Source organism: Larus michahellis, chromosome 6 (genome assembly GCF_964199755.1).
Source record: "Larus michahellis chromosome 6, bLarMic1.1, whole genome shotgun sequence".
NCBI classification, from domain to species: domain Eukaryota; kingdom Metazoa; phylum Chordata; class Aves; order Charadriiformes; family Laridae; genus Larus; species Larus michahellis.
The window spans coordinates 32,867,612-32,892,764 of record NC_133901.1 but is presented as its reverse complement, the minus strand read 5'-3'; the positions used below and the strand labels follow the sequence as shown (position 1 = coordinate 32,892,764).

Below are 25,153 nucleotides of genomic sequence, written 5' to 3'. Positions count from 1 at the left end.
TCCCTATCAAGTCAACACATGATTTCAAAGCTCGGCTGGGATGCTTGTATCCAGCTCTTGCATGCACACAAGGATGTGTGGGCAAACTTGGGTAAACGAATTGAGATCCTAGTTTGGAAGACCCTCAGGGATGAGAGGGAAAACACTCTTATTTTGTTTCACCACCCAGCCTTGCTGGGTGGCACAGAGGATGTTGCGTTCTGACAATGAGAAGCTCCGAAGAAGATAACAAACAGATACAGTTTGTGATATCACACACAGCTATTGCCGGGTACGTTCGAAATCGCTTACTAGGTATGGCCGAGGTAATTGTAAATCTAGAGACATTACCAGCCATCGAAAAATCTAGAAATCAAATCTAGAGACATTACCAGCACTAAGAAAAAAACTACAGCAGTACTTTTAAGGAATGACAGTGCAACTAAAGCAGCAAAATACAAGGACGCTGGACTTCTAGTTTTTTCCTTTTAGGAAAAGATCGCTCTCTTTAGTCTTCACTTCTTTTACTCGAAACTCCTTATTCTCCTAATAATCCAACAGCTTGAGTTTTGGTGGGAATAGTCTGGCTTGAGCTTTGTGAGTTTTCCAGAGTATCCTCCCGATTCAGCGTTAACCCCTGCTCAGTGTGGGCCTGCTTTCAGCACTTTCTTAAGCCATTCGCAGTCAGCAGGTCAGACCCAGGTGTGTCTGATGGGACTAGTGGTTTCTGCTCAGCGCAACAGTCCTGCTGGGGCTGTAAGAAACCGGGAAAAAGGAAAATACTCTGAAGGATGCTGTGATTTGTATCAAGGGATGAAACAGCCCCCTGTATCCATCCACAAGGACTACAGGAAGGAAAAGGTGCTTCTACAGGTACCCTCTGCCCGAGTTTTAGCAAGCAAAAACTGCAGCTGAAGCTTTGCCAGCGACCGTGTCTCATGCAGTGCCTCAGTACCAGCTCCCGCTCTGACCTGTTTGCAAAGAAAATATCCCCTTCATCTCTTGAAAGGCTCAGCAGCAAGGTTGAACAGCGAGATGCTCCCGCATCCCAGGAGGAGAACGGCTACCGTTTGCCACTGCCCAGCCACCCCCAGTTTTCAGGACCTTAGCCTCCTCTCCTGGAAACAAAACCAGTCCTGCCCAGCTCCTAGTCCCCACCTGCCACGGGGTGGCACAAAGAGAAATAAAATGTCCTGCCCGTTTCCTGTTGTTCTCTCTCCCACCTTCCAGAAAATTTTGTCAGACGTATGGATTTAAGAAAACCTGACGAATTTACAGAGGATCTTGGCAGGTGTGGCTTATTTTCCAGCAGATGGATAAGCCGGTGCACAAGCCCCACCGTAATTCCCTTGCACTCAACTCAGCCGTTGACTAGGAAGGTCTCTCTCCACTCTCTTCATTTTTTCCATACTTTATTTCTGTGTCCATGTGCTTCTTCCACAGCTGTGCCCTCAATAACCCTGACACTGACACTATCCCCCAAAAGGTTTTGTTATTTCCTTTGAATTGCTTTGCTTACAATTTTACTTGCAGCATCTGACTTACTGATACACTGGCAGCAAATCTAAATGGCGTCAATCAGAGGTTGTCAGTGACACAGTAATTTTAAGTGGTTCACGATCACCACCGTTTTAAAAGTTAAAAAGGAAACTCTGTGGTCAAACGGCAACAAAGGTATTTTTAGCCCGGGTATCAAGTTAAGAGATTTTAATAAGATGCTCACCCATCAGAATAAGCAGCTCAGCTAAGTACCTGGAAGCACAGTTTATTGTCACAGCTAACAGAGTGCTGCCATAGGTTTGTTCGGGAGATGAATTGTCAGGACGGCAAATTATCAGAACCTTCACACAACGAAGCCTCCTTGCATAGCAACTGCTTCTTCCTCGGCAAGCTTGCAGAAACCTTTCCTACTGCACTCCGGAGCAAGAAGCTGCTGCCCCGAGCTCTCTAGTTGAGCGGTGACAAAGGACAGACGTTTCAGGCAACCTGACCCTGCAGAGTCTTCAACGCTGACACCATGCCATGACGCTGGCCCTCTGCCACCGCGCTGACCGTTTCAAGATGCAGGCTGTTCCTGCTTTTCTGCCTTTGCGTAGGAGGGAGCAGAGGTTATGAGAAAGGCTTCGTTTTTAAGTTCAGCTCCCTTATCAAACAGCTCGAGGTTTTTTTTCAAAAAGGCAGCACTGAAATGCAACCACGCCTATATTTCATTTTCTTATTATGCTCGGCTTTTGTTTGAATAATGCTGTTTGGGTCCCACGCAATGCTCACTCCTGTGTGTATGCAACGTCCACAACAACTTAAATAACTACTTCAAATCCCTGCGGTCCTGGCTGACTTGGCAGAAAGCTTCTTTAGATAGAGTCTGTGGCACGTGAAGGAAAGGCACATTTAGAAATGCAGATGATTAGAGTGGAAAAAAAAAGATGCTGGGGGAAAAAAAGACAGCACAAGTAAGTTTTTATGAAGCTCCTAATGATTTTGAGAACTAAGCTTGAGCACCTGTCTACCAGCTGCTCTTGACAAGATGATCAGCAATCCACTCACTGTTAAACTAAAACCTCCATCAATTTTCACCAGAAACGTTTACGTTAATCTCCTACAGCGCCACACACTGTGTTCAAGGCAACTCTTGCTATCAGCAGAGAAACGAGAACTGTGCTGTTCCTAGGACAAAGCCGGCCCAAGGGCAGAGTACCACCAGCTGCTGTCTCCTGTAGGAAGGGCAGGTGAGAAGAGAGGAGGAATGAGGAACCAGGGGAGATGCTCCACGGGATCGTTGCCAAACATGCAGACCATGCTGGAGCTGCTGCGCGAACATTCATTTCATGCTACGGCAAGGGCTGGACTCAGAGCGCTGATGCATTCGGGTCCGTGCACCCTGGCGCCGTCCCAAAGGCCAAGCCCGGTGCCTGCCTCCTCCAGCCCAAACTGGCAGAGATCTTGTGTTTTTGCTGCAGGAGACTGGTATGGGAGCACGCTGCAAAACTATCTTTGCTTTCTCTCCCTTTCAATTGATCCCTGGTATACCTACTTATACACTCGGGTCATACTTTTTACCAAAAAAAATCCCTGACCCAAAGCAATGATCTTTTTTGTTGCTTTTATTATATAATTCCATTTTTAAATGTAACAACCCCCTAGCCTCCTTCTCCACTTCCATAGCCGATTTGTGACCTGTACGCTGTACTACGCAGAGCTGAGGAGCTCCACACTGTTCTCTTCAGCCTGTAGGCTCAGCGCCTAATTTGCAGGTGGATTTAATGTGGATCTTTACATCAGATTCATCTGCATTAACGGGGATAATAACTTTTCACCCTCGTTACGTGGGTGACTGTGTTGTGAGAGCAGAAGCTGACTCTAACCAAAAATCGAGTCATTTCCTCAGTGATGCCGCTGGAAGCAAGGCAGCCCCTGAAGACGTGTACGATGACAGCACACGGCATTTTAGTCTCCTGGACCTGCAGCATATGGGATGCCCACACACAACACACCACGGGAATGCCGCTCACTGCGGTTTATTGTGTCTACGGTTTTGCTTCAAGATTAATGACATCTTCATTTAAAATACGAACCTCTGCTAAGCTTCCACCCTGGGAAGAACAGGTTATGACATTTATAAGCAAGTAAAAATAAAGGGGAAGACAATAACTGATTTTTTACAATCCAAACTCTTCCTACAGCTACGTCATCACCTGCCTGGGGAAAGAAAGCTAGTCTTGTAATGGTTCAAAGTGCCCATATTTTAGCTGGGTCGTTTCTGCCCGTTTTGCCTGGGAGGGAGCAGTGATAAATACCTCTGTGGAACCGGCAGGACAGACTGACTCCTTCCGGCAAGGAACAAAAGATAGCTAGGATTTTCCAGGAGGTTTTGGACATGCTTGGAAATCAAGAGTCACTTAGGAAGAACCCCAGGAAATCAGTCAATAAAGTCCAAATAAAAAATATAATATATATATGCACTCCAGTTCTACTTTGTAATCATTTTAGGTAATGACATAGAATATACACATGCCATCATGTAACTCTTATTAGCGCAACTGCAAATATGGTTTCCATGCTATAGGCAGAGCAGCATTTATTGTGTGTTATTCTGGCAAAGCCCACTAGTTTTTGTGACTGTCATTAAAGTCGACAGAAGCTGAAGACATCTTTGAGCAAATCTGATTTTATTCAGAGACCTCTCTATAGATTTAAGATCTTATCTTTGAGCTAAGAGACTTGGAAAAGTTTAGCTAAAAAGTAAATAAAGCTCATCATCACGTTTTCTCTGGATTAATTTGCAAATTAATCCAGATTCATCTTCCTGCTGTGCCGTGTCATTACAGAGGACTTAGAAGAGCTTCCTTCCTCCATCAAGTTACAAAGTACCACACACAGTTCGGTTACTCGCTGGTGCCAAAATGTAAAAGCTCATTATTTACATAATCTTCATCATTAAACATTTAGCAAATAAGTTATGCACCTATGGCACACAGCATTGAGCTGAATAATAAAGCTGAGAGGATTTATTTTCTTGAAGTATGACACCAGTTGCCGAAATAGCATTAAAAGCTTTTCAAGGCAACAGAGAAAGATGTTGGCTTACCGCTCTGTGTTTTGACTTGAGCAGAATAAACACATAAATAAATCGAATTAGATCTGCCTGGTGTTTCTGGCTTCTGGGCTGCAGCTCCCCACTGACTACGGTGGGAGACCCTCACGGCGCACAAAGCCGAAGCGCGGCAACTGGAGGCTCATCTGGAAGGTCTCAGTACAGGCGGGCTCCTTGCAATGCTTCCCTATTACGGAACTCAAGTCAATACCTGTAATGCAATACCGGAGAGCGGTCATGCACGCTCACAGAATCAAAATGCAGCTTTACAATAATGGCCAACGAAGTTATTTCAATTTAAGTAAGTACTGGAGAAAATGCTTTCAAGCATCAATTATTGAGGAAGGATTCAGCTGGCTGCTGGAAATCTACACAAAAAAAATTAACATCCTTTCCTCTCTTTTTATAGTAGATGCATGTCGCGTTCACTACCAGGAGGATGCAAAAGGAAAGAATACAGGGTAGAGCTCCGCGCACCAAAAAGATACAAGAACTGGACTCAACTATTACAAGAACCCCCTTGGGGTGATTTTTAGGGGAATTTTTCCCCCATTGAGGTCACACTTGTTAGTAAGTTTCAGTATTACCTCTATGTGGACTTCTTCTCTTTTCATTTTCTGAATCAGTCAGAACAGCTTTATTGGGCTTTCCAGTTCTTGTGCTGGGAGAGAGGTTTATACTTCCAGAGGCTGATAATACAACGCAGCTGTCTCTTCCAGGCTGAAGAATCCTAGGCTAGTTAGTCATCCCTTGCCGAGAAGCCACTCCATGCCTCTGGCCATCCATCCCTGTGGGCACCCCTGAAGCTTTTTGCACGATGGAAACACAACCACATGCAATATTGAAGTTGCAAGCGCAGAAAGGATACATCTAGCAGGATCGTGATATCCCCTGTACTGTTCTCTATTTAATTCATGTTTAACACTCAATTCTCTTTCACAGTCCTAGGGAGAGATGAGCTTATATTTTTATCAGCCTCCAGCTCTCAATGAAGTTGGTCAGATCAGGTCTCTGCATCTGATATATAAACCTAGGGCTGGGTTTTTCAAATGCTTTACATATTTACGTTTCCAATCACAAAATGAAAGGGGGACAGAAGAAACCATTGCCCTTTGCGAAGAGAAACAGAACACGTCTGTACTCATTTAAAACAGTATCTGAATGGAACTGGTGAATCATGGTGAGAGGCGGCTGTGTTGGAAGAATCGGGCTGACATAAATTTTGGAACCGAGTGGAAGAATACATACAGCATTTTACTCGAGTAGGCCAACTACACAACCGCACAATCAAGAGAACAACACTAGAGAAAGAGAGGCGTCCCCGTCCCCAAACCTTCTGCTAATGCTTACCTGGCTTTCTGTCACAAGGAAGACCCGGTGTTAGCTCTGAGCCTGTCACAGCACGCCGTTAGCACTTTTGCCAGCCATTACTCTTGTACTGCAAATTTAGCAAGACTTTGTATTTCCACACATTTTCCAGGTAAGGAGGACACAAACAGGAGGAGCTCGGCCTAATGAAATCCTGAACAGGAGCCTGAGTGGCCACTTCTGGTCTGCCTCTTCACCTTTGTCACTGACCTGCAACATGGCCTTGGGCGAGTCATGTAACCTTCCTATACACAGGTTTTCTAGCGCTAACACAAAAGAAATTACAATGATTTTTCTCATAATGTTGGATGGGAATTAATCAATCAAATTCCTTCCTAAGCAGTAGATGTAGTAGAAGATGGAGCCAAAACGTGGTTTACTGACATCCCCTCCTCCTGTGATAGTACAGCTATAGTTTCCATATGTTTTTTTACTGGTAAGGAAAGATTGTGTTAAACACTGGAGGAGCTGTCTGCTGCTTTAACTATTTAAGAAAAAATGGTTACTGGGGAACTAAATGACCTTATACATCTGTAGGGAATTTTTGGACACCTATTCTAGTGTTAATTCTCAATATTAAGTTTTGTTTTCTCAATTCATCACAAACAGTCTCCTTGCTTTGATATTATTAAACACCGTGAATTTCCATCTGACACATAATTTAGCTTAAAAGTTTCCAAGCCGCTTCTCTTCAGTTCATTAGCTTGGTCTGAAGTTTTTTTCATCCTCAGATGGGTCATCTAACAGATCTGCTAATTTCCATCCTCTTCTACTGGAGTAAACATGGACCTATTGTCCAGGACCTCGCTGACTACTGATACATCTCTTGGACCTAGCAAGAATGGCGTTCTCCCAAGATTACTCTCCTGATGCACGGCTAGGCACATCTCCAATCACACTGGCATTGTGTGGCCACACCACTGAAGAAACGTAAACTGCACTGTATTTACTGATTTTGCAATATCTTGAATTAAGTTGGACACCTGACTTCTCTAAGAGATATAAGCCATGATGGTACAGTCAAACACGTACACGGATAAGAATGTCATTTAGTATCTTGGGGTTTTTTTTAAATCCGCAAAGAATGACGCCCTTACGGAGGGGAGGGGAATCACAGCTGTCTACTCTATTCTGCTTCCAGCATAGCAAAGCTGGGACCAGTATTAAAGCGAAGAAACAAACGATAAGTAGCATAGAACAATCACACAAACAAGTGAAAAGGGTGAAGTGAGCCAAAAGTCAGTGAGTCAAAGCGAACTCAGCCTAGTACGACAAGTCCTGAAACCACTCCGGAGGTAGAGCTGCTGCAAGGAGATGGTTTTCCCTGTTTGATAAAGCTCTGTCCTCTCCCTTGGACTGGTGAGCTGAAAACCCAAGAAATATCGAATCCTACTGTTCGTGTTACCATATGCTGAGAAAAGCATCCACTAATTAAAAGGCAAAAGGATCACGATCAGAAACCACCAGTGAGAAGTGGAGGAACAGCACTGGCACAGAGACATGCCAGTACCGAGGTGCTAGAAAATTCATGGCAAATCACACACAAATATTTGCAGAAAAAAGGACTAAGTAATATTCAGAGGAAGTCTGTGATTTTCTACTGTTGTGAGAAATCTCCTCATCACAAGCTTAAACACTGAATTCATTTAAATGAAATTTAAACTCCCAAGGAGGCTTTCAAGTCGATGTTTTTCAAAGGCATACAAATTATTTCAGAGGATGGGCTTGTATTCCATCTCGACGGAGAGAACGGTGCCTGGTTTGTCGATACACTCAGCTATAAGACAAGCAGCAGGAAGGTGCAATAGGTTTCAAGGGAAGCGAAGAAGATGTAAGGTAGAAAGCGAGAGACATCCAGAGAGATGACACACGGCAAAGACACTTGTTTCTCACCTCGTTGTCACAGAAAACAAATACTTGCTAAATGCAACCCACTGCAAACAGGCACGTGTAAACAACACAATGCCCATGCCAGGGCCTACACTACTGAGCACCAAGTCGTTTTCTGATTATCAGTGTTTTGCCTAATCACTTCTAATTGCTCACTGCCTCAGAGGATTTTTATAAAGCCTTTAATTCATCCCAAATAACACTTTTTTAAAAGCAGCCAGTAAATGCACCTGCCTGCCTTATCAGTATTTTAGGGGGCTGTGGGGAAGGAAGTAAACCCATCAACTTGATTCGTTCAAGAAAATGAAACTTTTCTGAAAAGAAAATTTATTACAGAATATACTATCTAATGGGAAAGTTTATTTTTAGAAGCTGTCTGCACTGTAGTAATTAGTTCAACCAGAATTTGGGACACGCAGTTTCAGGGATCCATATCCTGAGACAAAGCTGCACCACACTGGAGCATCACAGGGCTGATGATCTTTATAAATGTGTCACGAACATCCACAGATCCAAATTTGGACAGAATTTAAAGTTTAATTTTCGCAATGTTGTGTACAAAATGTAAAAAAAAAACCAAACCAACCCAATCAAATCCATTTATTTCCATTTGAGAACTATCTAAGCTGTCTTGAAAGACGAAGCAAATCCCCACTTGCTGGGGAAGAAGAGTCTAATGGACAACGGGAAATGCCAGGACTTCACAACTACCTGCCTGGACAGACGTTTCCTGCAGGAAGAAATTTTCATCCACCATATCTTTTAGAACTTACGTGACTCCCATCTTCTCTAAAAATGCTCAAATAAGCCACTTTCTTTTCATCTCACACCAAGTTATGGTAGTTTTAATACTGATCACCAGAATTGTGAAATGCACAATAATCTCCCTCGCAGAAAGCAAAAAGACCCAGGATATAAAATGCCACTTAGAACTACATACGCCACACTGACACTGTCCATAGGTTGAGCACATATGAGGTTTGCTGCCTTTTTTTTTTTAATCAAATAGGTTGTGGCTATATTTCTTTCTGGGTTTTATTTTGCTTTCATTTTTTTCCCTGCAGCTGAATTAGTTATAGACTTCATGGGGCTTTTCTCCCAGAGGTTACAATAAAGCAAAGACCGAAAAGCTGAAACAAACAATTTTATCCTTTCGCTATTTTTAGAAGCGTATTTGAATTCTTAATGTGCATATTTCAGTAACTAAAAGGGCAGACGAGAAGGGAAAACATCATTTCTGACGTATTCCAGCATTGCAAATAGAAGAATCTGATGCAGTGGATAGAAAGGGATAGGAAGGAGAGAAAAGGGAAGAAACCAGGACTAAAAAAAGAAATGCAAGGGGATAAGCAGAAGGGCAGGTGAGAATTAAGGTACGAGGCGGTATGTACGGAAGAAAGACAACATGAAATGCAAGGTAATAGGGCAGGAGGAAAAGACAACGGAAAACACAGTTGAGGTAACAGATTTACAAACAAAAAAAGTTTAAGGAAAATCACTTTTTAAAAAGAAAGTGAGGGATGAACCAAGAGAAATGTGAACTAAGTGAGGAAAACATAGAACTGAAGCTAAGAGAGAGGCAGACCCGAGTGAAGGCTCACAACCGAGATTAACAGACACTCGTGTGCATCTCCACGGTAGATGTTCTGTCTCCCTGAATTTAGAAGAGACAATGGGATGAATCCTTTTACTGAATTGGCAGGGTACTTTATTTTCAATTACGTGGTTTACGAATTAAAGTTGCCTTGGCCGGCGCTAAATGTCTGAAAGCCTTGACCATATTCCGGTACCTTCACTACGGGCAATGTGGGTTTTGTAGATATTGCTTATGCTAAAATCATTTTTCTATTTTCGCCTTCAACTCCTTTCTCCTTTTCTATTTTCTCCTTCTCCTTCCTCCCAGTGTTTTGCAGCACATGCCAGTTTGAGGGTCTGTCCTCTTTCTTCAGGTCCAGACCTTAGCCACGTAAACAGGCAGGCTCTTCAGGTCCTGATGTTTTCATACTAAAATTTAAACAAATGTTTAATGTTGAAATAAGAGACCCAAAAGATGCACTGGTGGAATAAATCTATTTTGTTGGACACTGCTGAGATTGTTACCGACCAGAGTCCCTCCAAGTGGAGACATTTAAGTGAGGTTCACAGATGTCACTGGCTCCTTAAAAAAAAAAAAAAAAGATGATTGGAATTTATTTTGCTTCCGCAGTGAAGTTAGTCTAAAACACCCATCATCTTTGCTTTTAAAATGTCTCACATACCTCAAGCAAGTTCAGTTGACCACAACGGACTCAAGATTTAACTCAAGATACAGGCTTGTTCTACAGACAGCCTTTGCATGTGTTGCTCCACATTTTAGAGCTCAAAAGGGAAATAAGTTCACGGGGCTCGGTAGTGGATGCCTCCTACCAACCAGAGGTTAGTGGAGCAGTTGTCGTCGTCATCTTTACAGTTCAGGGTTAAAACCGGTGACCACCTTAACAAATTAAACGTCTCTGCTTACTGATGTAAACTTCATAGGAAACCTGCAGTCTGCTGTTACCAACTTTACTGAAGCTAAAACAGTTACCAGTTTAAGTTTTTTAAAAATATTTTGAAATTTAAGATTTTTTGTAATTACTTTCCATAACTTTAGCATTTGGTTAGAAAATATAAATTAATGTTTCCACCCACCCACCCCCAACAGGGAATACCACAGGCTCTAGGAGACGTTGTCAGAACTTAAAAATCTCTTTAAAGATTTCCACTGTAACTGCTCAAAAGAATAATCTAAGGAGCTGCTTTTCTACTCCCAAATATGCTATGCAAGTTGTGATTTACTCTTCTGAACTGTAGAACCATGCCAGAACAGACCTCTCTTTCATAGAGTACCTTAAGAAATGATTATATTTTACAATTGAATGCGCAGCACCACTACCAGTCCCAAACAAGTTGCGAGTTCACTTTACATTTTCAGAAAACAAACCAAAATGCTAGGACAATAAACAAATAAACCTGAATAATGACTCAGGCCCACCAGTAGATGTAATGGTAAAATACACTAACAATACAACTAATACAGAAATGTTCCTACGTACTATTGTCCAAATACAGAACAAAAGAGGACTTACATCACACAAGTATGGGTGAGAAAGCATCTTCAAATACTGAAATACAGTACTCAGAAAGCTGTTACTATTTATAAAGACTTGACTAGTAACAAATAATAGATAGTTTCCACTCAAAAGTACAAAAACAGCTGGCTGATCTCCCTGTGGCCTCTTTGATGCAGATTTTTAACATATTCTGGAATTCTAGGGAAATCACAGAGATGTTGAAGGGTTTGAATATTGTGCCAAAAGGACAAACAGAAGCGACTCAGGTATGGGGAAAAAAGTTGACATCGGTCCCCAAGCACAGTGAGTGGAATATGATGAGGAGCTCCCTTAATAAAAATGACAGAATTAATGGCAACGTGACTCCAAAATAGGTCCTTCCTGAACAAATATAATCTCTCTTCAGAGGGACTGCCCATTTGGTTGATTAAAGTAAATATATACGGGCCACACACGAATCTTTGTCCGGTGTACAACGCGGCCCTGGACAGCATAATGCTTGAAAGAGAGCTTCACACTATGACAATAAAGCACACGCTAAATGGGTTAGGAACCGGTGGGCTAACCGGCCTCGAGGAGCAGCTGTCAGTGGGTATTTCTAGCAGAGACTGGTAAGAAGCTTAAAAGTATGCAAACAATTTAAGTGCTGAAAAATTAATGAAATTTACTAATAGCACAAAGTCTGTCTGGGCGGGCGGTCACGATCTCTATCACCGGGCAGGAAGCTAGAGCAGCAAGCAGGAGGAGAACTCAGATTTGTGTACAACACTTATCAGACGCATACTGACATGCTCTGTCCAGTTTTGATCTTAAAAAGGAGCTGGAAGAAAAAAGATGTCTGAGAGTTGGGATAATTAAAGCAGCTCAGCACTTCTCTAGACAGAGGACTCCTGTCACCAGGAGGATCTTGCAGCCAGCCCCAGAAAAACACTTCAAGAGGCAACAACTAGAAAGAAAAGTTTTCAAAAGCACAGTGGGTTAACTAGCAGGTGCTTCATCTTTGATGGTTTCTGCAAACCCAGAATAAATTTCTCTACTGAAGTGCCAGAGGGAAACCTAAGAAAGCTTTATTGTCATCTAGGTTACTGGGCTTAATACGGAGCGTAGCTGGATGAGAGGTGATACACCAGCAAATAGACACCGACCGAATGATCTGCTCGATCCTTTCAAACTTCACGCAATTTGTGAGGACCCATGCAAACTCTGACCTTTGCAATCAATCCACAGATTTCGATGAGTTTGAGACAATCTCATGCTTACCCGCCAAGGCTTAACCTGCCCCTCATCGAAGCAGGGAATGAGTTATGGGGGGGGGCAAACATTCAAGGCTTGGCTTTCCTTCCAAAGGCTTGGTGGATTCATGCATGGTGAGCATACGGACTGCGCTCTCCTAAGGAAAGGGAACTCACACAGAGACTTTTCAACCGCACCTTTAGACAGGAGTTCTGAAGGAACGAGTGATGCTCCCTCTCTCCCTTGCCCTACTGCATCAGCCCATATGACTCATTAAGTCAAGATCAAAACGCGACTTCCCCACGTATAACAAGCGACCTTGTATCTAAGACAGAAAAGTGATACTCTATTATATGGCTATCAATTATTCCGGTTCTTCATAGTCTCTGCAGTCTGACAGAGGAAACACAGTCCCTCAATTACTGACTAGACACGAGGCCACACAGATAAAAGCTGCTATTATTTAACAAAACAGCCGTCAAGAACAGCTATCAAACAGCCTCTCGTTTCAAGAGAGTAACCGTCTGGCATTAGTGAATAATTCTTAAGGAATGGGCAGGCCAAGGAAACTTCCCATTTTGGCAGTGAAGCCTTAGTTAAAAAGAAATCTCAGATTTTATGCAAACTTCCTAAGAAGGCACGGAAGAAATACCTTTAATTTAAAAAGCCAAACGAACCAAAACCAAACCAAACCACTCAAGTGTATCCCAGGTTGCCTGCTTGGTAAGAAAACGTGTCAGGAACAAGCCTCAGGCTGTGAAAAGAGGAGGTGAACGGCTGTTGGCCTCAACCCGTCGTGGCGCTGCCACTTGCTTCAACACGGCCCCTCTGGCACTACTGCAGCCGTGAAACCCTGATAGCACGTTTCTCCTCCGATTTCCCACAGCCCTTCTGCCTCACCACCTGCGACTTGGATGAGCAGCTACGGGAAAGACAGGAGCCCCCAAGGAACCCAGTGTTTGAGCTCAGGAAGCAGAAGGCAGGATCTGTCCCTCCAGCAGCGCCCAAAGCGCTGGGAGCATTGCCACCTGCTGCAAAAGAGCCGAACGGCAGCCGAGGGCACTGCTGGAATGCAGCGGGACAGACCACCTCAGGTCTTGGGCATGGATGGTCTCGTATAAAGGTATTCAAGGCAACTGCCTTTGCTGCGTGAAGCATTACGTTGCTATACAAACACCAAACCTCAGCGTTTCCAGCTTCGAAAGCAAGCATAGGTCGGTCTCCCATCTGTTTGCCTTCCGAGTTACTGATTATTTTTCTTTTCCTATTTAAAACTTCTCTCCCTAGTTATACAAAGTATAAAATGAATTTTTCAGACGTGGTCAAAGAAGCTTAGAATTTAAGGTGACTCTATCTCTGGATTTAAAAAAACAAACTAAACCCAAACCCACTGTGTGCTGCAGAATAAAACTGATACCGCTGTAACCACATGAAAAAAACTATCATGATAGCTGCAAAAACAGTATTTCTATTTCTGAACAGCTGTATGATATAATCAAAGCTCTCTGCCAAAAACTACCAGAGGAAAAAACCTCCTGCAGCCCCTCCATCCCCCCCCATAACAAACTCATGACGGGGTGGGGGGAAGTACAGACTAATAGAATTATGTTGGCAGATAAAAAACCCTCCTGTGGAACAGAATCACATTTAAAAAAAGACCAAGTTCTTGAGCAAGCACTACAAATTTGGGACCAAATATCTTGATTCACAGCATAAATCCCATCGACGCCCATGGGCTGAACTGATTACTGAAAAAACATCTAGGTTGCAACGTAACCGTGGCAATAAACGCTACTTGCTTGGAAGAGAGAATCCTCATCATTTCCTGGGCAGCGTTTTTACTCTGCCCTTTTATTATGTGTTGCATCATTGCTAATTCATATCTAGTAAGCAACAAAGATTCAAAAGGTCTTCAATTAACACACTTTAAGCTGAAGAAAACCGCCACTACATCTTCAGGCTACCGTTCAGAAGGTTCACTCTCACTCACTAGGATTGGAAATGACTTATTTTCGACAAATCCCTTCATTCTGTGGAACTCGGACTTGTCGCAAAGGCAACAGAAACCCATTAAGTGAGTGGTCCAGGCTTTGCAGAGTATTATGTCTCTTGCCTGGATCAACTCGTGTATATTTAAATATAATCCAGAATAAGCAGCTAAATGTTATCACGTTAATAGTAAATAACAGCAGTGCTTTTCAACTTAAACGGGCAACCCAAAATAGGAATTTTCTTTTGGAGGAATAAAAACCCCAGGAAAACCTTGTTCTATTTCAGGGCATTCTGCTGAAAACCTACTGGCACAGGTTCTCGTCCTACAAGAATTTCGGAACAACCAGGTGCTGAAGGGAAAATCAATTACAACTCAGTCCCTTCTGCAGGAAACTGATTTGATATTTTCTCACCTGGCTAACAAGAAGTCAGAAAAAGAAAACAACCAAACAACAAACAAAAACCAACCAGCACAACAAAACAAAGAAGACCTATCCAGTTATCTGGAAACAATTATTTTCAAAAATCATGTCCTGGACCTTAACAGATGGTCTGCTCTGTTAGTTCATACATAATGGACCTACCTCATTGAAACGTGTTATTTTAATTCTCCTACTTACACCTTTGGCTAAAACCAAAGTGGAGCAAGCGCATTCTAAACACGTGTAAAAATTGCAATTTTACCTCCATTTGCTTGACATTAACACATGCCCCTTCCTACCCTTGTTCTGCTCTGATTTATGGGAAGGGTATTGAAGTGCAGGAACTCTCTCTTCTTGTGTTTGAAATCAATCTAGCACACAAGGTCCCTGTCCTAAATGAGGCTTTTTATATTGTCACACAAACAATAAAAGATCCTTCAGTGTTCAAATTACATCGAATTACGGAATGACCATAATGGATATTTCATGGTTAAAAATATCCTAAGCAGCATAACCAATACTAGCCACTTAAATATGTGTTGTCTGCAAGACTGAAAACTGTCTTCATAAAGATTTTACCTATAGGATTGGAGAAAGATTTCCCTGCAGCCATGCTTTAAAAAAAATAGCTTTTTACATTAAGAAAACACTTTTAAGGTTGAAGCTTTCCTTGTCCAAGTCTCAGCCTGCAGCAGATTTTGCAGTTGAGTAATAAACCCTTTTAAAATATGGTTTATTATGGAAATACTGTCAGAGCCTTAATTAAAGTAGGCGCCACAACAGTACGGCTGCTTACACAACAAATGGATTCCGCAAAGAACACCAGGCACTCGCTAACCTCTGCAGTGAGTGCTTTTATTTCAGCCCGCCGTTTCAAATGGCACGGTCGACAAGTCATCTGAACGAGATCACTCCTACATCCCGCGGCACAGCCTGCCGAGCGCCGGGCGGACGCGAGAGAGATGAAACAGCAGCTAACGTCACCAGCAGCAAGTTTGAAATCACGAGCGCGCATACGTCTCTTACACCAGACCAAGGAATAGCTGCCACCCGGGAAATGAAAAAGCACCTTTAAACCAGACTTTCAGGGCTGAGAATTAATTCAACTTGGGCTCAAACCTGCTGCATAGATCACAATGCTCCCACGCCAACAATATTTCTCTCTTATTAGATCTTCATAAAGGGCGAAATCCTGCCCTCAGTGAAGTCACAGGAAATTCTGCCAATGGCTCCAAAGCCCAAGTTTCACCCAAAGTGAATCAGAGAATCACCTGCTCGTTAGAAAAATCAAGGCTTTTAGAAAAATGATGCTTTATGACAGGAATTCATGATACGCTACTGAAACGGATCAAGACGGAGAGTCTGGTAAATGCAAAAATAACCTCAGTATCCTTCTATCAAAAAAAAAATAATCAGAGTCTGCATGTAAAATGCACTCGGCGTGCCCATCCCAAGCAGGAATGTTCCCAGAGCACAGCGACTCCCATCTCCCTACAGCCTTCATTTCGGCATGCGCGCCATGTGTCTAGGTTTAATCCCACAGTTCCTTATCCTGAGGCAAACAGGATTCTTTCCCAGTCAATTATGTTAATTGCAAAAGAACTTGTCTGTCCCTAGGGAAACTGTGGGAAGATCACTGCATCACCACGCCAGGGATTCTGGCCACATCCTCAATGCCACTGCAAAAACTGCAGGGGAGGACTGAGAAAAAGGGGCTTTTGCCTCCAGGTTTAACGCAGGCTGTCAGCTGTGCACGCAGACTGCTTTGAGCAGGATGCTGAAGGTTGTCTAAACAGACAGCGTTCCCGGACACAGACAGTTTTAAAGTGGTTTTTTTGTGGGCTTTTTTCAGGGCACAACGTAGGCGCGGCCTCCCCTCAATTTTCGCCAATGCCACCTGGGCATCAGCAAACATCCTCACTGCCAACTTCCCTTTGTATACCATGTTCCCTAAAAAAAATGTTCGGAACATATCGGATGCCAGATATTTTGCAACACGAAAACAAGCCATGAAAAGTATGCCTTGACATGCAGGTTCATTCAGCAAAAGAAACGCAGCGCTAGCACATGCAAGGAGCTTTGTTTGGGAATGCATGAAGACACAGGATTGAAAAAGATGTCTCTAAGGAAATGCTCGCAGATTGTGCTCCATCCAGCCCACAAAGGGAAGGCCAAGGAATAACTTAATCTCACTGCGATTGCGTAAGTACAGGAAACAAACATTTGATAGGGGACTTTTCACTTTGGCAGGCTAATAAGACCTAATGGATAGCTAAACCTAGATTCATTTCAAGGCATGACATAAAGGGAGAAATAAAGTAATCAAAAGGAAAGGAATGAAAGACTTGCTCTTCCCAAAAGCCGAAAAATCACAAGCCACAGCAAACCCCACTAAAACATGCCGAGCATCATTTGGATCATCCATCACTGAAAGTGTTTATGCCAAAATTGGATGTTTCTTTCTAGATTGGCCCCAATTAAAACAGTCTTACGGCTGGCAGGGGACTGTTTTATCTGGTCATAGTGGTCCCTCTGGGATTTCTAATCTGTAATCTAATTTTCAATCACAGACTGGCACTGCTATGTACTCTCCTTGGTTCCATCCATGGAAGCGTCATGCAGTGCAGGATGTGGTAAATAAAAGCACATAGCACTTATTTTTAAAGCTGGCTGGGACGAGATAGGGAGGAAAAACTATTTGTGGGTGGTTGAAATGAACATACTATATTTAATTCATGGCATTCAACAGATGACACAGCAAGAGGTGCATAGCAAGGATCAAACAATTAAGATCTACCGAGAAAATGCAGTAATTCTACTTGTTTGGAGGCAGTAAAGACGGCCTGGTCCTCTGCCAGCTACTAGATTTTCCTTTTCCATTCATCAGTTTCCCCTCAAAGCCTGGGAGCGAAATACACACCCACTTGCACTGGATTTAGTGACATCATATTTACGATGGACAGGCTGGATTGATGGTCCGAGGCCAATGGCGTGAGGTTCAACAAGGCCAAGTGCTGGGTCCTGCACTTGGGTCACAACAACCCCATGAACGCTACAGGCCTGGGGCAGAGCGGCTGGAGAGCTGCCCAGCAGAAAAGGACCTGGGGGTGTTGGTCGACAGTGGCTGAATATGAGCCAGCAGTGTGCCCAGGTGGCCAAGAAGGCCAACAGCATCCTGGCCTGTATCAGGAACAGTGTGGCCAGCAGGATTGGGGCAGCGATCGTCCCCCTATGCTGGGCACTGGCGAGGCCCCACCTCGAGGGCTGTGTCCAGTTTTGGGCCCCTCACCACAAAAAAGACACTGAGGGGCTGGAGCGAGTCCAGAGAAGGGCAACGGAGCTGGTGAGGGGTCTGGAGCACAAGTCCTGTGAGGAGCGGCTGAGGGAGCTGGGGGTGTTCAGCCGGGAGAAAAGGGAACCTTATCGCTCCCTACAACTACCTGAAATGAGGGCGTAGAGAGGTCGGGGTCGGTCTCTTCTCCTAAGTAAGAGGCAATGGGACAAGAGAAAACGGCCTCAAGTTGCACCAGGGGAGGTTTAGGATGGATATTAAGAAAAATGCCTTCAATGAAAGCATTATCAAGCATTGGAACAGGCTGCCCAGGGAAGTGGTGGAGTCGTCATCCCTGGAGGTATTTAAAAGGCGGGTAGACATGATGCTTGGGGACATGGTTTAGTGGTGGTTTTGGCAGTGTCAGGTTGATGGTTGGACTCGGTGATCTGAAAGGTCCCTTCCAACCTAGAATAGAACCACAGAATTGTCTATGATTCTAAGAACATACTGGGTCTCTCTGTCCCGCTGACAAATTCTGGTGTGTAAAATGGGGACAGAACTGAAAAATAAACATGTCTGAGCACGGCCTCTTCGTTCAGCGTTTAACCAGCTCCAGCTTGCTTCTGATCACTTTTAATTCTCTGTGGATTTGCCAGAGTGGAGGTGGCCAAGCGGCTCTTCTACCTGCCTAACACTGCTGTGCTGCTCGTGATTTCAACACACTTGACACTTGGCAGAGCAGGGGCCAGGTCTGCCAAAGTCTTGGGTAGATTTTTATAACAAATAATAATAAATCTAGCTGGCCTGGGAATGCATTTTTTTTTTTTTCAGGAATGCCCTAGTCTCTCTCCAGTTCTCCACATGATCAACAGACAAAAAATGCTCACGTTTATCTAATGGTGCTCCAGAAAAGAAACATTAAAGAACATTTTAATAGTACAGTTCACAGCCTAGATAAAAACTGTATGTAAAAAAAATTAAGTCCAAATCTTGAGCAACTCATCGTTTGAATATAAATGAAAACACTCAGCACTGCTCTGAAATGAGCAGTCTTCTACTTCTTCTATGATAAGCAGAGCTCTGTTTATGAAATATCAAGTGGACAATTTTCATTCCACAAGAGTTGTATGTACAATTACTTTAAGTTTTTCTGGAAGGCAGCACTGCAGTGTTCTGGACAGACAGTCATTCTTTTAATCCGTTGATGTTTGTATTTCATGAGCTTAGGAGTGGGAGGTCCTTTAAAATTAACATGAAAGAACTATACAGACATAAAGAGCATATTCACAGCCAGACGAGCAATACATAGCTCAATGAGATCAGATTGTGATATTACAGCAAGGACTTGTATAGCATGTGTGCGTGTTATTTAAAAGTTCAAAAAGTCACATACATTTTTAACAAACCAAAAACACATTATGAGTTTATCACTGTTGAGTCTTCAGAGCAATAGCTTAGCAGACTGGAATAATAACCCAAGTTGAAGTTTATGATGTCCCATGTCTTTTTCTGCATGTTAGATTTAAGGCCCATGCAGCTCTGTAACCAGACAGCAATTCCTGCCCTTTACTCATTCAACCTGGGATTCCCATGCACTACACACTTCCTCCACCAGAACGAAGAGAAATTAAAAACAAAAATTATGCAAATCTCTCCACCAAACATATATCTGTCTGTCTCAGAAAAGGAAAATGAAAATAATTAGACTACTGTAGTTTAAATTCTGCATTATTATTTTCTCACTTCAGTTAGCACAAGAGAAACAGAAACAGTCCGACTGCTTTGTGGTTAAGTCGCAATGCATTTAGCAAATTTCCATGGTCCCTACAGTAGACTTAAGGCTCATGAGCTCTGTTTGTATTAAATTAGAAATTCCACAGTTTTCAAAAAAAAAATAATTAGCAACTCCTTAAAACAGAGAAGGGCAAATGTAGCTGTTTAACCACCCTAAAACCCTGTTTAAAATAAATCTGGTTCGTTAAGTAAGGAAAGGAAGTAAAAATGTCAGCATCACCCCTACCACACTTCCTCCAGAGTGCTGCGTGTGGGGAGCACGTCAACACGAAAACCACGCGGTGTTGGCAGCCCCTGGAGAGAACTCTGGTTATTTGCGCCCCTGAAACCCAGGACCTGGCTCAGCTGGGGAGGGCCTGGCCCTGTGCACCACACAGGGGTGGGTCCTCCTGTCCCCAGCTTCCTAGAAGCCTGACTGGCAAAGGAATTTTTTTTGTTGTTGTTGTTAGATTGTAGGATTTGGGAAAGGCCCTGGAGGAGGATTTCACTGCCAGGCTACACTAAAGCATTGAACGGCCTCCCAGGGGAAACCCAGCTGGTCACTGGGCCAGGCTTTATTTTGTCCCTCCGTCTCACAGGCTTCACCTTTCTGGGATATCTGAGAAAAGCCTCCCAGCACAATCTTGCTAGTGGCCTCACCCTGCCATGTGCAGCCACATCTCTTGTACAGACCCCAGAAGCTGACCCACTAAAGCCCTCCCGAGGGGTAGGTGCCTGGATTTTTTCAGTGGAGGAGGAAGCCTAAAAAAAACCCAAAAAAACCTCTTTTCCCTACATTTGCAAAGTGAAAGACCATCAAAACACCGTACATCACTTCATCCGGGACTTCACGATGGAAGCAAATGGGGAAAAGTGGAAGATAATTCCTTTTGTGCCATCTCTGGGAGCACACTCACAGCTCTACAGACTTGGGCACAAAGGCAGCTACAGCAGTACCTTCTCTGGATGATCAGAGTCGTCGAGATGGAAAAGGCCCAAAAAAGTCCCTGGTACCAGCTCCACAACAAGGGGAAAGTGCTCCCAATTGAACTAAGTACCTCTAATGAACAAGCTTACAAAGACAGCTCACTGGTTTTAAATTGATATAGTTACCAGCATCCAAATCAAAGTTATTAGATCGCCAAAGAAAACAAAATAACTGCTGAATTTTATAAAACCATTCCGAGAAACACCCAGTGATGCCTCTGTATGAGACACAGTTAAGCTGTGGCAGCAGAGGAACCTCTTAAAACCCTGTGTTGCATCCTTCACTTCACCAGTTGGAATCACAGGGAATATAATTTCCAAGGGACCTCATCTGTAACTAAACCTAAATGTGCTGTCCCCTGTCTGCTTCACTGCATAACTTTTAGCTGGTGACACCCCTCAGAGCAGGACAGCGTCAGTCATAAAACCAGTGTGTCTACTTATTCTGGCGCGTTCCCGCCACCACTAGGCTCCTGTGCAGATGGTCGGCGATGTCTCGAGTCCCCTCCGTCAGGCATTTCAGCCCCGTGGGCGTGCAAAGGCCTGTCTGAACAAGCCTCCAGCAGCTCCAGGATGTTTGCCAGACAGAGAAGCTGTCTGTCAAGCCGAACTGCAAACCTCCCTGTCACCTGGAGGCCACGACTTCACTGCTCGCTTAAAACGTGGTGGGTGCATGCGTTTTCTGATTAACTGGTTCAAATGGACCCAGCAATCGAGTATTTTCGCATGCCCCCTGATTTTCCACGCTATACAGAACACCTGCCTAAGGTTTTAATTCAACAAGCCTCCAAACTAAAGCAGGCTACCTTTTCCTAGTTGCTATGAAACACAAAAGGTATATAAAAAGCATTTGAAGAGCTGCAAATTACGTTAAAAACCTGATTTTAAGGTTTTTAATAAAAACTTCCACTGGGCTGAAATTTGAGAAAAAGAGTCAATCTGCCTCCTGATTTGTAAATTGTACTTTCACATAGAGGAAAACAGGGGGAGAAAGTCACAAATATGCATTCATATCAACCCATAACACAAATATGAACACTTACAGAATTCCATTTACTTTAAAGGGGAGGAATTTAAGATACAGTTTTCATGACTGTATCATGACTAATATTCATGACTGACCATGAACAAGACTACAAAAGCACGAAAGCTGACAACTAGGAAGGTGATTCAGACTACCTGAAACACCACGGGCTTCCCCAAACAGTTCTTTGCATGCAACCAATGGTGCTATCATCATCTGAAAATTAAGTTTAAGGCCTGCACTCACAGGTAACATTGCTGCGCCTCAGCTTTGGCACCATCACTTTGACACTTTGACACTGAGCGCGCAGGCTGGCAACATCTCATCTGAAAGACCAGGCACATCGCAGACAATTTTCGAGTTAATACCAAGTTGCATATACATAATGGAGGGAACAGTAAGACAGCTCAAGGTTCTCCTTACTTGCCCAAACAGGCCCGTATTTAAAGGGTACATGAATAAATCTGATGCGGATCTATGAACTGCAGTTAGCTGCTTCTAAAATGAAACCTCCATCCCAATGTGACCTGATCGCTCTATTGTTTTATCCAGTCATGCTGGGTTCATTCCAAAATTTCAGGCAGTCTGTTCAAAATTACCCAAGTTAAAGCTTGCTCTACAATCACATCTGGTTTAGCCTACAGCTGTATTTTACCGACTCAATTAAAAGAATGAAAACAAAGCCCCAGTGAAAACTAAAGCCACAGGTAGACCTCATCTTTAAAATACTGAGCCAGCTTCTCCCCTCTCATCATTCTTGTGCTACCCAGGAAAAGTCACTAACGTTGATCATTGTAATAAGGGTGGACCTTAAGGCAGGACTTCTTTTAAAATGGTCTGCAAGTGATAAGCAATAGCCAATTAGTATCTATCTGATCTGCTGAACAGAAAAAAAATCAAAGCACCATAGACAAAACAGCTATCTCATTTGAAGGTTAAAGACATTCCAAGCCCCAGCTGCAAAAAGGTAGTATTAGTTCTCATATCAAACCACAAAAAACAAAAACAAAAATCACTTCTAGCATGCTCCATGTTTTGGGATGGGCAGAACACAATTTATCCAAGAGTATACAGGATTTCCCCTTGCTATTCCCCATCAATTATGAAAAATAACACCATGCAAATTAAAATAACAGAAAACTTTACAGAAGAGGTTTTGGTTTGCAGGGCAGAGTCCTGACTTGCTTTAATTTGGCTGCCACGAACCTGAACTTCTCCTTGTTACCCTCTAGCTTATATCCTGAAAATATGTCCCACTGGCAACCTTAAATCCCCTCCTAGACAGGGTTCAATCGCTTCTGTTCTCCTTGGAATTCATGCAAAGAAGAGACTGAAACAAACGAGACAAAGGAGGAAGGATGCTACGTATATACCATTAGTGAGGAATCACATCAGGGACAGCTGTCCTAGGAGAAACTACCGACATTCCAGCTTTTTCCATTCAAAAGTGTAAAACTGTGATAACATGCAATTCTCAAAAAATCACCAAAAACCAGTGAACTTTTACCTTTTTAAAGAATATCATACATAAAGCACAATGTGCATTTGTGTGTGTATATATACACACACAATATCTGTATATACATACACATACATACACCTGCACACACACACCTTCAACGCATACGCTCTTCTAAAGCTGTGCAAACCTAAAGCATCCCTGAAACCAGCGCAAATCAACCAGGCGTTAACAGCTGGCTTCAAGTCTTTCCACGTACAGTCATCGTGGCTTAGGTGCTGTCAGAGAAACGGTTTACAGAAGGAGCCTGCTGAGCTAGATCAGATCACTTGGTGTAGACGCAGACTGATCAGTGCAACTGAGGTTCTCTCTGAAATGCCCGGTACGCTCCATTTTGCAGGCGTCATTCCTAATGCTCCGTCTGCGGTTTCCAACAGCCTAAACAGCAAACCTCGGTGGGCAGCTTTCCCACTAGATTGCGGAACTGCACAACTCTTACCAAGGCTCAAGGAATGTCTGAGGAGGTCGAGAGACACTGGAGGTGTCTGCTCCCATGCTGACAAATAAAGCCTGCCGGAGCATTTTCTCCGTTCCTGCGCTGGACGTGAGCTGTCCCATCAGCCATCCAATCCAGATGTTAAGTCCCAACGCACTGCTGCCTGGAATTAAGTACATGCAAACGATCCCTGAAAAAAAAATAAGCCAGAAAAAAAAAAAAAAAGAACCAGAAATTTGGGGTTTGCTCTAGCTTCCAGAGCGTGTAATCTCCTGTTATGGTTGTGCACACAAAGAACATGCAACGCTCACTCCATCATTCTGAAAACACTTAAAGGGAGTTACAAATCGTCTAGCGAACCTCTTAAAATCTTGCACAAGATTTCTAATCCTAACACAACTGATGATTCACAATTTGTAGCCTCAGCAAGTGAAACTGCTGACACCAAAATCATTGCCAACGGTGAGCTGTCAGGGTAATCGTGCCCACTTACTGTCAGCTAGCCAACTGCCTCCCAAAAATAGCACCAGAGATAAGAGGTCTAATTAGGGGCGTCTGAATTACCAGGCTTCCTATATTGAAAAAAACCTTATTGATGAGAACTCAGCAGAAGGCTTCCATTCTATTACAAGCATTCTAGTAAAATATTCTCTCTGCGGTATTCAGAGTATTAAAACTCCAATTAAATGACTGGCCCATGAGAAACTTCCTACCTGGCGGTTTTGTCCTTTGTTCAGAATAGACGATTTACAACTCGCTCCTTAGTTTTTATGAAAAGATGTTTTAGGCGCACTGCAACTAAAGCACATCTCACAAAGGATCACAACCGACAGACACGTGTAAAGAGAAGATCCGTGCTGTAAACTGCATTGAGAGTTTTTGACATACAACCCAGTGTAAGCCTCAACTGGAAATGAACAATTAATTAGTGTGCACTAGTAAAAACATTTAAAATTTAGGGCTGGTCAGATTACATATAACCATCCACATTCTGTGCAGTACTGGTTCACTTCCTACATTATTAGAAAGCACTCTGAGAAAGTGCACAGTTGTATGCGAAATCAGAGCCCATACCTTGATGCATCCTGGACGTCAACACAAGTCCAAGCTAACTCCTTCAGCAAGGACCCCGTCTGGCACCTCTGCTTTGGAGTGTTCCACATTAAAGATGCTGAATTTAATGTCCCTAATTTTCCTACATCCCTAGGGCTCCTGTCGCCGAAAGTCCACGTCCCTTCTGCTATTGCCTTTCTGATTTGGGCAAATAATTAACATGGGCTCACAATGAACTGGACATAAGCTGTCATTTTCAGTGCTTATTGTAGCATCTCAGGATGCTTGAGGATGAGTCGCAGGCTGGGATACAGCATTAAGGAGACCAGCTTCAACTTTGTGCTCTAGATGAGATGTTGCCGTCCAAGCAGGACAATGGCCGCCTGACTCAGAGCTTTGGTCCATCTCTTTGTGGTCTCCCGTGGTCTCCTTGTTCTACGTCCATAGTCCCACACTGCTGATGCTACCCCCATGCTCCGTATCCCATATTCCCATCATGCTTATTTCTCTGAACTTC

At 43.3% G+C, this 25,153-nt stretch overlaps 1 protein-coding gene across 12 annotated transcripts in view; it reads right to left on the bottom strand.

The window, feature by feature from the left end:
• The window catches only part of RNLS (renalase, FAD dependent amine oxidase), a 76,458-nt gene that overhangs the window by 24,519 nt on the left and 26,786 nt on the right, over positions 1–25,153 (bottom strand). The window contains exon 1 of one of the 12 annotated variants that reach the window (XM_074591689.1): positions 23,587–24,064. The exons of the other annotated variants lie outside the window; for them this stretch is intronic. Coding sequence (XP_074447790.1) covers positions 23,587–23,762 — 176 coding nt within the window. The 5' untranslated portion in view covers positions 23,763–24,064. Of the gene's footprint in view, positions 1–23,586; positions 24,065–25,153 lie in introns of those variants that run through there. 12 annotated transcript variants of the gene reach the window in all.